The 17073-nt window shown below is 43.6% G+C and overlaps 1 protein-coding gene across 2 annotated transcripts in view; it reads left to right on the top strand.

Annotated features, from left to right (window-relative positions):
- The first annotated feature begins 4241 nt into the window (after window positions 1–4241).
- Window positions 4242–17073, top strand: part of LOC139547735 (sodium channel regulatory subunit beta-4-like) — a 32122-nt gene continuing 19290 nt past the window's right edge. The window contains exon 1 of one of the 2 annotated variants that reach the window (XM_071356765.1): window positions 4242–5032. In XM_071356765.1, coding sequence (XP_071212866.1) covers window positions 4939–5032 — 94 coding nt within the window. In that variant the 5' untranslated portion in view covers window positions 4242–4938. The remainder of the gene's footprint in view (window positions 5033–17073) is intronic. The other variant, XM_071356764.1, reaches the window with a different exon arrangement.

Below are 17073 nucleotides of genomic sequence, written 5' to 3'. Positions count from 1 at the left end.
GCTGCGACTCTTACAGCCCAGATGTTTTAATTTAGTGCTGTACCAAGATAGATCAAACATGTTGATCCTGGCATCAATCAGGCACCAGTCACATTTCTACGTCAGTCAAATCATCAGATGTTTGGGTCAATGGTTGCCCTCCCCAAAGAAATCATCGGAAACCATTTTTTTCTGACATACTGTACTCCATTTGCTCCACAACAGTCAAACTGACTCCAACTTCTCAATACACCAACGTGAACACTGCAGTCCATCTCACTGAACAGTACGTTTCTCGAGCTCTTAGTAGCCACACTTGTCAATCTCACTTGAGACAGGTCTTTTTCAATGACGGATGCCACAAACGGAGGTTATCGGCTGAATGCAGTTGACATACATTACACTATGGTAATAACATTCCATGGAAACTCTTACTATCCCACATGAAAGCACACCACACGGTGCTGACAATTAACAAGCTGAAGTTATCATGAGGGGTCACCTGAGAAGATTCAGTTTACAATTGCTTACCGTACGAATACAAAGTTTATGTTTTTCGGGGCCTAATTCTCGACATGTGCAACACTGCCCGTTCAACAGCTAACTGCAATAAAGCAAGTAATACCTCTATCAGAACGTACAGGTACGCACAGTATTGCTCCTTACGCAATGGTGTCACTGCCAGCCGTTACACAAGAACACATCATTTGGATGAACAACCTTCAGAACCGCTCATCATTTTATTTTACTCCACACGTATAGCAATCGCCCATACAAACGCACACACATTTGATTACCAACACACGACGCAAAACACTGAACGTGCAGTAGTAGAACTATAATCAGGAATGCGTGGCTACAACAGTTCACCTTTGCCACAACACAGTGGTTCAAAACTTCAGACAAGACGGTCACTCACCTTGTCAAGGTCCCCGTGGCAGAAAACAAAGGAATAAAACAATCTCACTGACACCACACGTGCAAAACCAAAGAGTAAACCAAGGAGCAAAAATGAGAACTACGGCCCAACCTATCTTCATCCGTGTCCTCGCATACAGGCCTTACTCTGAGCTCTGTACATGCGCGGGCTGCTACGAGGAAGAGAGAACGTGAGTGTGTGTGAAAGAGAGAGGGAGGGGGGAGAAGCAGAGGGTGGACGGGAGGAAGGTAGGGAGAGGCGGATGGTGAGGGAGGGGGGCGGAGAAGAGCAGCTCTGTCCTCCTTTCCTTTCTATGCCTCGCTGAGTTCTTACTGGGATGGCTAAGGTCACAGTTTTAAATCTCAGGTAGGCGAGGCTCGATGCACCATTTTACCTTTTCAAAGGGAGGGGACATAGTGAAGGCAGAGACCGAGAGGGAAGGAATGATCGAGAGAGACTAGGGAGAGTGAATGCTAGGTCAGTGCTGAGCATTCTATATGCGTAAATGTCTCTGAAGACTTTCCCTCCTCTGTCTCCCCTCCAGCTGTCCTCCAATCGTGTCCTCCCTCGCTTCCCCTCCCCTCCCCTCTGCATCCCTCTGCTGCCCAACCCTCCCCTGCTCTCTCACTCTGCCAAAGAGTGTTGCTTCATCATGCTCCCCTCAGTTACAGTAGTACAGGGAAGCAATCCCTTTCTTGTCCGTCCCACCGCCATGTTGTTCCATCCATAGAATTACAGACAGTAATTTCCTAGGATCACTATGGTTCCCTCTCCTCAGCACCCAGTGCTTTACTCTTGGCTCAGTCTCCAGGTGAGGGGCATCTGTATGCGTTTCTTTCTCATACTCCATAGGGCTCCATTGTGTGCTTCAGAAATCCAAATGTTACGTATGTCCCGTGTAAGTCCAGCGACAGCGCACAATGACAGAGTTCAGAATCCCGGGTACTCTGTGTTGTTTTCCTTGCTCCAAGTCATGAGCGCTATAGATACTAGGGCACGTATCATCCACTATAGCCACTCTCTTCACTGTCCGTTCCCCCAAATATACTCCCTAAACTCTTTTCATTTATACCCTATCGCCCTTCCAACCTTCCCGCCATGGTCTCACCTATCCCGTCTCGACCGTCCGACTCCCCTCCCTCCCTCCGTCCCTTCCTCTCTCCCCTATTTCATATCTCTCTCAGTTGATTGCAGTCACACCTGCACTCCGTCCTCTGCCCAGCGCTATACTGCAGACTACATCATGGGAATTGCTTCCTTTCCCAATCCCCCCACCCCTCTTCCTCAACACACACGATGCTGCAATATGTAGCCCAAGGTCACATCGTCCTGAATTCAGAAGGACTGCGTGTGTGTGTATACATGTGTACGTGCACATGTGTTTTATGTGTGTGTGTGGTGGGAAGGTGCAGAATCATAAATCCGTCGATCCCGCCAGGAACATGTCACTTCTACAGCCCTGTAACTGCCTCAGTGAAGATGCACGTATCTAACCACTCATGAAGCTCCCTACGCCCGTCATCAGTGAAAACAATTTCATTGTGGTGAGCAAGGTGGTTTTATTTATATGGAACAATTAATAATTCAAGAAGATGATCCACTGCTGATGTGCTAATGTAATGTGTTATATGAGGAATGTACTAGTGTTTTCAAAAGAATCAATTCAATTAACACACACACAGTTATATTAATTATTGCTGTGAATTCTGCTCTGTTGTTGGACTGCACCTGGCAAAGTTTTCTCTATATATTAATCATCGAAAGATTCATTTACAAACTAATGATGGAGTCACCTTCCCCGGGAGACCCCTGCATTGCGTGCCACACACATGCAAGCACGGAAGCATGCACACATGTGCACTGACAAACTCACACACACACACTTCCCATGCCAGGGTGACAGCTGTTCTCAGATTAAGGTTTACATCATGTTGAATGACAAGCATCAATCACCTCATATAGAGCAGCTCTCACACACACACACAGACACACACGCACACACACACACCCCTTTACACACTCAAGACTAGTAGTTGGAAGGACTGGTGGAGTGTATGGCAGTGCCTTTATCAAAGTGGGGATGTTCGGCTACAATATTACTCAATATTTAGCGTTTTTGTTGGCATCATCATTTACATAACCATTGACCCTTGCCCCTCTGGATTCTGTCATGTGAACCCTCATAGGTCAATTACGGTGACTTTTTTTAAGGGGTCTCTGTACCTCTCACCTTGCAGCACCCCTCATCTCCACACCCCTCTCACACACCCACACCCCTTATCTCACACACCCTCCTCAGGCATCAAGCACCCGACACTGGTGCTTGATGGGTCACCCGACACCTACTCCCACTCAACCGGTGACAGGTGGTGGAGGTCACGTATTCAGGCCCCTCAATCATATGGGTGACAGGGTTAGGGCGGGGGTGGGGGTGGGAGAGAGGCAGAGAGCGAGGCATGGGCAGTCAAGTTCAAAGCAACATGTACAGGACATGCTGTGCGTGCACAGGGAAATCAGTCAACGTGATTGCGATTACGCTAGCCTTTCTTAAAACGTTGGTTATTTTAGTGGTATTTTCTGATTTCATCATTATTTGGAGAGTTTGTTGATAGAGTGAAACACGTTTGTGATAAAGTATCGTCAATGCTGCGGCAGAGATGTTTTAGCAGGACTATAAAGACCCATACAATCTGAGCATGTATCAATGACGGCATGTTACTGTGCATGTATGCACATCGATTATCTACGCGTTGCATCTGATCTGGTAGTTGACCTCAGTGACTTCCCTGGTTACAGCCTGCATTACAGGAACCCCTCGGATTTAAAACTGACAGAGAGAAACAAATGAACTATCTTTGTTTGAAATCCAACTGGATTGAACATGAACTGATGGAATGGTACATGTAGGGGGAATTAGATGAGTCATGGAATGGTACATGCAGGGTGAATTAGATGAGTCGTGGAATGGTACATGTAGGGGGAATTAGATGAGTCATGGAGACAAAACACAAGTGTGTGGCTGAGTGAAATAATAACAGCTTTCAAGGAAAAAGTCATTATTCTAAAATATATGGAAAATTGATGGAGAGTGGTGGGAGGTGATCCAGGATGGAGGGGGGTATAGATGGCAGTGTACCCAGAGAAACCCTCCTAAACCCGGCCGCGGGCGCAGTGGTAGACAGGGTGGGTTGCAGGACCCTCTAGTGTGAGATAGCCCCCAGATGCAATCAGGCTGAAGGCCCCCATTCAATTCCTCTCCTCTCCCATCCCTCCCCCTCCCCTCTTTCCCTCCCGCTCGCTCACTCTGTCCTCCATGCCTCTGCTGCAGTGGCTCTCCCTCCCCGCTCATTCCTCCCTGTACCGGCTAGGGAGACACATACCGCCTGCTGCCTGCTGCCTGTCTGTCTGAGCTCCAGGCTCTGCTGTCCTCTCCGCTCCCTCCCCCCACATGCAGCTCTCCGTAAGGGGCAACGCTGACATCCCCCGACTGCCTCCACAGCTCCATTGCTCTGCGGTGCAGATGCTCGCTCTCTCTGAGTGAGTTTTTTTCCTCTCCTCTGCTTGCTCTAGCTCTCAGGCTGAGGGATTCAGCAGATAATCAGTGTGTCGGCGAGTGAGAGAGAGCGACTGAAGCAAAGAGAGAGAGAGAAAGCCTGGATCAGGTGCAGGAGCCTTCCCTTCGTCTGTCTCTTTCTGTTACTCTCTCTTTCAGTCTGTCTTCAGCCTGGCACATACAGAAGGGTAGACAGGACTCATAATCCAGGAATAAGCCATCAATTCACTCTCCTTCTCTGGGACTCACCGCAAAGGAGGGAGAAGAGGAGGGAGACACTCACAGCAGGACTTTGCAGACTGACAAGTCTTGCTTTTTATTTCTTTGCTCGCTCTGCGTCCCACCTCAGCCTACCCCTCCCCTCTATCCCACCCGCACCCCTGCTTGCTCCAACACACACCCACCCAGAGTGTGTATCCAGGGGAGGACAGACAGACATACAGATAAACAGACGGACGGACAGATTGCCAGAAGGACGCAGTAGGATATGGAGTCCAAAGGAAGCGGCAGGTTCACTATGTCCAGGTTTTTGCGCTCAGGAGACACCGTCCATGCCAGTGTTGTCGTCACACTTCTGCTCGGTGAGTCCAAAAGCTGACTTTATACTGGCATTTTTCGTCTCCTCTCTCTCTCTCTCAAACTCTCTCTTGCTCTATCTCTTTGTCTCTCTCTCTCTCTGCACCCGTCTCCCTCCATCCTACCCCTGGGGTGCCAGCCAAATCACTGCAGGTTCTGCCGAGCTTGCAGAAATGTGTCTGACGCCGGAGGACAGGGTTGCACGCTCATTTACTTGTTGCTTGTAAGGCGGGGGTTTATTTGCTTACACGGCTCATGCTTTTCTATATCGGGAGACTCAGAGTCATGTGTTTTAGCCAGGTCAGGGCAGCAAGTGCTGCATCTTGCTATTTCACTAAGAGAGTGAGTGGAGGGGATGAATTTGAGATAGCAAGGTGTAGATCCAGAGTCAATAAGAGGATGCCGGTAACAATGGATCCTGTTTAGCGCAAGTAGAATTATGGGCACTGCCAATGGACCCTGCCAAGTCAATGAGTGTGATAATGTCCAATGTTTACATCTTTAGGGGGGAATGGGGAGAATGATCCATGGGACAAGAGAATATTCATCTAGATGAGGCAGTGGGGATGGAAGTTGTCATGTGAGGAACACAGTGTAGTTGTCAAAAGACCGCCCTTTACACTGTCTTCTCATCAGAGGAACCAGCGATGCAGATTCAACTACGCACTTCATTCTGTCACGGTACATTTACACATATCACTTAATCAGGGAGATATTTTACTTATACAGCTGACGGGATGAAGTGTAAGGTCTTAATACAGTGAGGGAAGTGTATAGGAATATATGGAGGAATATCTAATTTTGGGGGAAATATATTTTTGGGAAATATATATTTTTGGGGGAAAATATATTTAATCCATCTTTTTTTAAAGTCAGATAATGAGCAGGCTGGATCAATAACTACCTAAATCATAGGATATCCATCCATTCTCATTCTCCTCAGTTTTCTTCCTTCAATTTTTTTATTATCCTTTTAACATGTTTTGTTTAGCTATGTACAGACTAGTGTGACCACTAACAATGATCCAACAACCCCATGGTACCCTACATTTGTATGTCTGGGTGATATGATATATCATGATACACATTGCTCTATAGGTTTGCTTTGTAGTAGAGTACCTGACTGTTTTCAACACATAGTGCTGTATAATGTACACTAATACAATATAGTTACTCAAGCTTTAGACCAACTAAACCCTACGTATTTGAGAATCCACACATGATCATATCCGTTTGTTATCGCTAATTGTTAGCACCTACTGTAAAATGGACACAATCCTTAGTGGGGGTAACCTAAGACTCCTCAGCATCTTTTGAGGTGAGTGCCTTATTGGCACTGACATCAACCCACCAAACAAATAAGAGCAAGGTCACAAGATTGCACAAAACATCTTAAAGCAAGTTTTTGAATCTAAATTAGCATAGAATTCCAAGGAGGCTAACACAGCAGAGATCTACCGATAATAAATGGGCTTGTCATTTGCATATTTCTTTGAGATGGAATGTGACATGATATTAGATGAGATTATAAGACGTCCCTGATAAGTAGCCACGCCTGTCTGTGTGTATCCATGGCCAGTTTTCTCTGGATTCTCTGCCTGGCGGCTCTCCTTGGCTCTGTGTCAAGGTGAAGTACAGGCTATAATACTACGACAGGTCATTTTTTTACAGCTGGGGGGGGGGGGGGTGGCGAAGGGTTAATGTTCATGTTCGTATATAAACCTCTAGCGTATAGTGGAGGGTTTAACCTCCAACAAAAAAGATTGGGTTCACATGTCGACCAGCCAGGCCTACAGTAGGGCAAGCCAACACCCCCTCGAGCCATCCATCAGAGACCAGGGAAGGATTTATAATGTTGTTGGCATGTTTATGTGCCTATATGTCCCATATAATATCATTAGATCCTGTGGTCATTCTACATTGGCAGAGTGGAGAGAGAGACTACTAGACTACAGTATGAGAGATGTTAGCTGTTAGACTTGTTCTTTACATCAGGTGATGGATAGAAGGTCAGGGAATTAGGACATCTTAGTTCCACATCAGAATGTAGCCAAACAAACACAACAATATGAGGCTTAAAGATGCACTCTCAAACTTCAGTATAGTTTCAGCCAGTAGCTTTGAAAGTGGTGCTCATGAGCCAACTGTGGTCCCCGTTCTGTGTGTACTACGTCATCCAATTGTGTACTATGTCATCCATTTCGTATGATACGTTACGTTCTGAATTTATTTGTACGTTTTTTTTTGTTGCAATTCGTATTAAGTTACAAATCCAATTTGTACTATGTGTTACACATTTGTTGTGCTTAAAGATGCAATATGTAACTTTTTGGGCGACCTGACCAAATTCACATAGAAATGTGAGATCTGTCATTCTCGTTGAAAGCAAGTCTAAGAAGCGGTAGATCTGTTATGTGCTACCTGTTCTTATGTTTAGTTTTTTCGTCTTTTACTTTCGGTTCTCTACACCAGCTTGAAACAGCTGAAACATTTTTTGGGGGGGATTATTGAACAAATATTTCACAGCAGTTTAGATGGTACTTTTTTGTGTCACGACGTGACCCTTTTGGGTGTATATCGTGGCTCCCCCCCTCCCACTCTCTCTCCCACCTCAGGTTTTACAACGGTCACTCTCTTTGCTGCCATGGAATATTGAGGGGAAAGAAACCTCTGGGAGACTAAAGAGCTTCTCTTGCCAAAACTCCTAATCCCCAACATTTCAGAATTAAACAATATTTCTAATTTTGAGAATGTGGGAATGGTCCGTGGGTATTTAATGTCAAAGTTGTTTTATTTTGTGACATCAGGAAAGGGAGTAGGACAAGATAACGATATCTCTGGAAGTGTACATTCCTCAGTTATTAGTTTTCTACCTGAATGTTGTGTAAAATATATGATTCAATATGAAACTATTTGCGAGAAGATGTAATGTGATGTTGACCATTTAAACAAGATCTTGTTTAGGTATAAAGTTTTAACTAGTCAGTGGCCACGCTCCCGTGACGCCAGAAATTACATTAGGCATCATGGAAACGCACCTTCTTCTATAAAACCAACTTCCGACAACATTTACATTAGACAGCGTGCAGCGGTAGCTACACGGCTGACAAATGGTTTAAAACTACAAGACCAGAAAAGCATGAAGCGGTGGCTACATGTTGGAATGGTTAAGAAATCTCCAAACTAAAGTCAGAGAATGCCAAGACAGTCCCCACGTTGAAATGACTACAACACGATAGGCCATGAGACCAGAAAAGTATGGAGTGGTAGCTACATGTGAAATGGTTAAGAACTACAACTCTATAGGCCGAGGAGACCATACAGCATGTAGCGTTGGTACACGGCTAGAAATTGTGAAACTCTAAAACATTTCCACAGAAGGAGCAAATCTTAGACGAGGCCTTTTCAGTCTGCAGCTGGAAATGTACGTAGCCTAGGACGAAGAATACGACAACCGCCGAAACATCTATTCTATGCGACAACATGGGTACGCCTGACGTATCCATTAGGAACGCAACCAGAGACTTTTCTGTTGACTCTCTCCAGCAGATGGACCAGCAACCACAGAGAGAGACAACAAGACATACACTCGTAAATATGTAAATTGCAATTTCTTTTCGAATGAGCGGTTGTTCATATTCAAAGTATTAGCAATTTCTATGAGTGTAGTTATCAGCTATGAGTCTCCAACTCTTGAACGGGCCACACCCCCTTTCCTTTGTCTACCAAGCCGTCATATCGGTTTCATCCACTAGGGACTTTTCCTTGGGTCATGTTTAGTACCCAATGCATAACTAATGGTGTGTTTATCATGTATTTCTGTGATTGATTAAGTTGATTAGTAAATAAATAATTAAGCCAATTTGTATATCGCTGATTCATGATTCTATGCTAGGGTTCGTGCAGATATCCAAGGGTTTGCGACATTCACTAATGAAACTGATGACGTACAATTCATTAATAAGCGACTGTTTTGATAATATATGAAAATATCTGAAGAGTTGTATTTGGGAAAATGACACAATACAAACAAAAAAAAATCTGTGGTGCCCCAACATTCTATTAAATTAAAGTTACATGATTAGTTTAATCGCGTAATTGAATTACACATAGAGAATTGTTTTAATTTACTTTATTTAACCAGGTAGGCCAGTTGAGAACAAGTTATCATTTACAACTGCGACCTGGCCAAGATAAAGCAAAGCAGTGCAACAAAAACAACATAGAGTTACACATGGGATAAACAAACGTACAGTCAATAACACAAGAGAAAAATCTGTATACAGTGTGTGCAAATTAAGTAAGGAGCTAAGGCAATAAATAGGCCAATAGTGGCGAAGTAATTACAATTTAGCAATATACACTGGAGTGATAGATGTGCAGATGAGAATGTGCAAGTAGAAATACCGGTGTGCAAAAGAGCAGAAAAACCAAAACAAATAAGGGGATAAGGTAGGTAGTTGGTAGTTGGTTGGTTGGATGGGCTATTTACAGATGGGCTGTGTACAGCTGCAGTGATCGGTAAGCTGCTCTGACAGCTGATGCTTAACGTTAGTGAGAGAGATATAAGTCTCCAACTTCAGTGATGTTTGCAATTCGTTACAGTCATTTTCAGCAGAGAACTAGAAGGAGAGGCGGCCAAAGGCAGTGTTGGTTTTGGGGATGACCAGTGATATATACCTGTTGGAACGCGTGCTACATGTGGGTGCTTCTATGGTGACCAGTGAGCTGAGATAAGGCGGAGCTTTACCTAGCAAAGACTTATAGATGACCTGGAGCCAGTGGGTTTGGCGCTGAATATGTAGCGAGGACTAGCCAACGAGAGCATACAGGTCACAGTGGTGGGTAGTATGTTGCGAAATAGGAAGCCGATTCTAGATTTAACTTTGGATTGGAGATGCTTAATGTGAGTCTGGAAGGAGAGTTTACAGTCTAGCCAGACACCTAGGTATTTAGAGTTGTCCACATACTCTAAGTCGGAACCGTCCAGAGTAGTGATGCTAGTCAGTTGGGCAGTTGCAGGCAGCGATCGGTTGAAGAGCATTTATTTCGTTTTACTAGCATTTAAGAGCAGTTGGAGGCCACTGAAGGAGTGTTGTATGGCGTTGAAGCTCGTTTGGAGGTGTGTTAACACAGAGTCCAAAGAAGGGCCAGATGTATACAGAATGGTGTCGTCTGCATAGAGGTGGATCAAAGAATCACCCGCAGCAAGAGCGACATCATTGATATAAACAGAGAAAAGAGTCGACCCAAGAATTGAACCCTGTGGCACCCCCATAGAAACTGCCAGAGGTTCGGACAACAGGCCCTCCGATTTGACACACTTCTCTATCTGAGAAGTAGTTAGTTAACCAGGCGAGGCAGTCATTAGAGAAACCAAGGCTGTTGAGTCTGCCGATAAGAATACGTTGATTGACAAAGTCAAAAGCCTTGGCCAGGTCGATGAAGACGGCTCCACAGTACTGTCTTTTATTGATGGTGGTTATGATATCGTTTAGGACCTTGAGCGTGGCTGAGGTGCACCCGTGACCAGCTCGGAAACCAGATTGCATAGCGGAGAAGGTACGGTGGGATTTAAAATGGTCGGTGATCTGTTTGTTCACTTGACTTTCGAAGACTTTAGAAAGGCAGGATGGATATAGGTCTGTAACAGTTTGAGTCTAGAGTGTCTCCCCCTTTGAAGAGGGGGATGACAGCGGCCGCTTTCCAATTGATTTTATAATATACAGTCTTCACATTTAATGATAGTCAATGACACGACAATTGTCTACATTCTGAATGCTTGTTTTGTCACAAACTGAAATTATGCGAACTATTAGAATTTTTGCAATGAGGAAATGGCAGGGAAATTTCTGCATATTGCACCTTTAAGATCCTGGAGTGCATCTTTACTAAGGGCTGTGCAGTCCTGATGAAAAACCAAGCCCCTTCTCATCTGTGTGTTTGCTTGCGCTAGAAGTGAGAGAGCAGAGGTGAAATAGCCAACATCATTACAAACTTCATCTATTTTTCCTGTAAGTCTAATGGAGAAAAACAACTCTCAGCCTCAGAAAGACCAATGGGTAATTAACGTATCTATAGCCACAGTAAAACAAGTCCTTTATCGACATAACCTGAAATGCAGCTCAGCAAGTATGAAGCCACTGCTCCAAAACCGCCATAAAAAAACAGACTACGGTATGCAACTGCACATGGGACAAAGATTGTATTTTTTGGAGAAATGTCCTTTGGTCTGATGAAATAAAAATGGAGCTGTTTGGCCATAATGACCATCGTTATGTTTGGAGGAAAAAGGGGGAGGCTTGCAAGCCAAAGAACACCATCCCAACCGTGAAGCACGGGGTGGCAACAGCATGTTGTGGGGGTGCTTTGCTGCAGGAGGGACTGGTGCACTTCACAAAATAGACGGAACCATGATGAAGGAAATGTATGTGGATATATTGAAGCAACATCTCGAGACATCAGTCAGGAAGTTAAAGCTTGGTCCCAAATGGGTCTTCCAAATGGACAAGGACCCCAAGTATACTTCCAAAGTTGTGGCAAAATGGCTTAAGGACAACAAAGTCCAGGTATTGGAGTGACCATCACAAACTCCTGACCTCAACCCTATAGAAAATGTGTGGGCAGTTACACCAGCTCTGTCAGGAGGAATGGGCCAAAATTCACCCAACTTATTGTGGGAAGCGTGTGGAAGGTTCCCCGAAACGTTTGACCCAAGTTAAACAATTTTAAGGCAATGCTACCAAGTACTAATTGAGTGTATGTAAACTTCTGACCCACTGGGAATGTGATGAAAGAAATAAAAGCTGAAAGAAATCTTTCTTTTGTCACGCCCTGACCATAGAGAGCTGTTTATTCTCTATGTTGGTTGGGGCGTGACAGTGACTAGGGTGGGTTATCTAGGTGATTAATTATTTACATTTACATTTAAGTCATTTAGCAGACGCTCTTATCCAGAGCGACTTACAAATTGGTGCATTCACCTTATGATATCCATTATCTATGTTGGCCTGGTATGGTTCCCAATCAGAGGCAGCTGTTTATCGTTGTCTCTGATTGGGGATCATATTTAGGCAGCCATTTCCCCATTGTGCTTTGTGGGATCTTGTCTAGGTATTGTAGCCTGTGAGCACTACATTTTGAGCTTCACGTTTCGTTTTACGCTTTGTTGTCTTTTCTTTGAGTTTCTCTTCCAAATAAAGAGGATGGAAACATACCACGCTGCATATTGGTCCACTCAATATAACGAACGTGACATCTCTCTACTATTATTCTGACACTTCACATTCTTAAAATAAAGTGGTGATCCTAACTGACCTAAAACAGGGAATCTTTACTTGGATTAAATGTCAGGAATTGTGAAAAACTGAGTTTAAATGTATTTGGCTAAGGTGTCTGTGGCTACTTTGAAGAATCTCAAATTTAAAATATATTTTGATTTGTTAACACTTTTTTGGTTACTACATGATTCCATATGTGTTATTTCATAGCTGTGATGTCTTCACTGTTATTCTACAATGTAGAACCTTTGACTGGTACTGTATGTATATGATGGTGTGTATAGACAGTATGGAGAGTATAGGAATAGAAAAGGTGTGAATAGCAGTCGTTCTGTAGGATGAGCCTTGACCAGAATACAGTATATACATCTGAAGTGGGTAAAACAGTACATAAACATTATTAAAGTGACCAGTGTTCAATAACTATATGTCATTTATATAGGGCAGCAGTCTCTAAGTAACAGTGACTAAAGTTCAGGGCAGGGTACAGGGCAGGATGCCAAGGGGCAAGTTGAGCCAATGGCTACCATACCACATACAAATTATGATTATATTTGTTCAGTTTTATGCATAATATGCATAGTATTTTTGCAATATAACATGCATATGAACTCAAGATAGTGCATTTTGTATTGGTACAGAACAGACATGCCCTGTGTATGCATATGTAAAACAGGCAGCGGTTTAGCCCCCCTTGAGGTTCATGAGAGTGCAGCCAAGGAAAGGAGAGAAGGGAAGAAGACCATTCGAGCAGCAGCAAATGATGAAAAAATAGACTGAATGACACTGAAGGGGTACATTGACAAAAAATAAAACAAACATACCTGGTCGAAAGAGAGGCTATGATAGAGTAGCAGAGGCACATAAGGTCTTATCTGAGGACATGGAGTCTGAGCTTGCTAAACATATCAATAATTTCTCAGACCAGTTTCATCCCACTGGGCACAGATGTCAATTAAACGTCTATTATACATTGGTTCAACGTAATTTCATTGAAATGACATGGAAACAACATTGATGGCGCTGACTAAGGTTTCGCCGAAGAGGATGGCTGACGTTTTACATGCTCCTGACCAATTGTGCTATTTTGTTAGTTTTTTTGCAGTTGTTTGTAACTTAATTTTTTACTTATTTTGTATATAGTGTTGCTGCTAACGTCTATTATGACCGAAAATAACTTCTGAACATCAGAACAGCGATTATTCACCACGAACTGGAAGAAGCCTTTTCCTTTAACAAGTCTGATGAGAAGGATATTTTGCTCTCCCGGGAACAGGCCCAAATCCCTGTCATTTGCGTGAAGAAAAGATGGAGGATTAGAGGACGCAGATCGGGCTGCCTTCTGAGAATCCGTAGGCGAGCGAGTAAACTCCCTCTGCCTTTGTTCTACTTGCTAGCATTCAATCATTGGAAAATACAAATTGATGACCAACGATTACGATTATCCTACCAGCGGGACAATAAGAACTGCTAATATCTTATGTTTCACCGAGTCGTGGCTGAATGACGACATGGAAAATATAAAGCTGGCGGGATTTTCCATGCACCGGCAGAACAGAGATGCTACGTCTGGTAAAATGAGGGGTGTGTGTGTCTTTTTGTCAATAACTAATATTATGTCTAATATTAAATGGGTCTCAAGGTATTGCTCGCCTGAGGTAGAGTACCTAATGATAAGCTGTAGACCACACTGTCTACCAAGAGAGTTCTCATCTATATTATTAGTAGCCATCTATTTACCACCACAGACCGATACTGGCACTAAGGCCGCACTCAACCAACTCTATAGGGTCATAAGCAAACAACAAAATGCTCATCCAGAAGCGGCGCTCCTAGTGACCAGGAACTTTAAAGCAAACAAACTTAAATCAGTTTCATCAAATTTTTACCAGCATGTCACGTGCAACCAGAGGAAAAAAACTCTACACCTTTACTCCACACACAGAGATGGATACAAAGCTCTCCCCGAACCTCCATTTGGAAAATCTGATCATAATTCTATTCTCCTGATTCCTGCTTACAAGCAAAGACTAAAGCAGGAAGAACCAGTGACTCGCTCAATACGGAAGTGGTCAAATAACGCGGATGCTACGCTACAGGACTGTTTTGTTAGCACAGACTGGAATATGTTCCGGGATTCATCCAATGGCATTGAGGAGTATACCACCTCAGTCATCGGCTTCATCAATAAGTGCATCGACGACGTCGACCCCACACCCCGACCCCAATTAGGATTCCTTCTTAATGAGTTTGAGCGAATCAGTTGTGTTGTGACAAGGTAGGGGTGGTATACAGAAGATAGCACTATTTGGTAAAATACCAAGTCCATATTATGGCAAGAACACCTCAAATAAGCAAAGAGAAATGACAGTCCACCATGACTTTAAGACATGAAGGTGAGTCAATATGGGAAAATCAAGAACTTTTAAAGTTTCTTCAAGTGTAGTCACAAAAGCCATCAAGCACTATGATGAAACTGACAGCCACAAGGACCCGCCACAGCAAAGGAAGACCAAGAGTTACCTCTGCTGCAGAGGATACTTTCATTAGAGTTACCAGCCCAAATAAATGCTTCAGAGATTTCCAGTAACAGACACATCTCAACATCAACTGTTCAGAGGACACTGCGTGAATCAGGCCTTTATGGTCAAATTGCTGCAAAAGGACACCAATAAGAAGAAGAGACTTGCTTGGGCCAAGAAACATGAGCAATGGACATTAGACCGGTGGAACTCTGTCCTTTGGTCTGATAAGTCCAAATTTGAGATTTTTGGTTCCAACCACCGTGTCTTTGTGAGATGCAGAATAGGTGAATGGATTATCTCAGCATGTGTGGTTCTCACCTTGAAGCATGGAGGTGTGATGGTGTGGGGGTGCTTTGCTGGTGACACTGTCTGTCACGCCCTGGCCTTAGTATTCTTTGTTTTCTTTATTATTTTAGTTAGGTCAGGGTGTGACATGGGGTATGTTTGTGTTTTGGGTGTTTATTATGGTAAAGGGGGTGTTGGTTTTAGTGTATGGGTTTGTGTGGAGTGTATGTGTCTAGTATTGTCTATGGTTGAGTGTAGGTGTTTAGGAAAGTCTATGGTTGCCTGATTTGGTTCTCAATCAGAGACAGCTGGTTATTGTTGTCTCTGATTGGGAGCCATATTTAAGGGAGCCATAGGCTTTAGATGTTTGTGGGTAATTGTCTATGTTGAACGTTTGTAGCCTGTGTGTGTGCACTACGTTATTTAGCTTCACGATCGTTTGTTGTTTTGTATAGTTTGTGTAAGTGTTTCGTTTCGTGTTCATCTTCATCATTAAAAATAAAGAGAAGATGTATTCATATCCCGCTGCGCCTTGGTCCGTCTCTCTACACGATCGTGACACTGTCAGTGATTTATTTAGAATTCAAGCCACACTTAACCAGCATGGCTACCACAGCATTCTGCAGCTATACGCCCTCCCATCTGTTTTGCACTTAGTGGGACTGTCATTTATTTTTCAACAAGACAATGACCCAAAACACACCTCCAGGTTGAGTAACGGCTATTTAACCAAGATGGAGAGTGATGGAGTGCTGCATCAGATGACCTGGCCTCCACAATCACCCAACCTCAACCCAATTGAGATGGTTTGGGATGAAATGGACCGCAGAGTGAAGGAAAAGCAGCCAACAAGTGCTCAGTATGTGTGGGAAATTCGTCACAACTGTTCCTCATGAAGCTGGTTGAGAGAATGCCAAGAGTGTGCAAAAATGTCATCAAGGCAAAGGATGGCTACTATCTAAAACACTGTATATAATATATTTTAATTTGTTTAACACTTTGTTGGTTACTACATGATTCCATGTGTGTTATTTCATAGTTTTGATGTCTTCACTATTATTCTACAATGAAGAAAATAAAGAAAGAAATAAAGAAAATAAAGAAAAACTAATAAAGAAAAATCCTTGAATGAGTATCTCCAAACTTTTGACTGGTATTGTATGTATTTAAATTCTGACATTGGTCGTATTGATATTTATTAATTCATTAATTTCAATGTTTGGTTTTGTACTGTTTGTACTGTTTTGTTCTGTGCATCACAAGCTATTCGCTGCACCTGCGATAGCATCTGCAAAATATCTGCACGTGACCAAGAACATTGGATTTGATTAGATTTTTTTTTTTAATTCTAAGCGTGTAACTTGAAGCTGCATTCAGCTCCCTATATGAAAGTCAAGTTTGCAGGATCAGACTGGGTGGATATGTGGTTGGGTCTGCTATCAGATAACGTTGACCATCACCAAGGCATTGAATTCCTGGAGGGGTAGTGATGCTTTATCTCTGAAATAGCCATGTAAACTACCCCGGTGGATATCTGTTGGATGTCTGTCGCGTAGCTAAAAATACAGTTGATTTTAAGCCGTTCAAATCATGTACACACACAGGACGTACTCGTCTTAAGCTACCCTTGCCAATACCTACATCCACACCCCGGTCTGATGTCATAACCTCTTCGGACACACGCCACTCTTACAGGCCCAATAGTTACTACAGCCCTGCCAAAACCGTAAGAATCCCCCCCCCCCCCCCCACACACACACACAGGCAGGCAGGCAAGCACAGGTAGAGTGAGAGCGAGTGGCACACAGTTTTGAATGTCATCAACCCTCACCCACATACAGATATGTGCTCCCCAGACCACACACGGACACTCAGCACTCCTCCCCTGTGTAGTGTTACTGCACCGTGCTGACGGCCTGTACATAGCAATGTGTTGTAATACTAACACCATGCGCG

This window comes from Salvelinus alpinus, chromosome 21 (genome assembly GCF_045679555.1).
Source record: "Salvelinus alpinus chromosome 21, SLU_Salpinus.1, whole genome shotgun sequence".
NCBI classification, from domain to species: Eukaryota; Metazoa; Chordata; class Actinopteri; order Salmoniformes; family Salmonidae; genus Salvelinus; species Salvelinus alpinus.
This window is presented reverse-complemented; position numbering and strand designations above follow the sequence as displayed.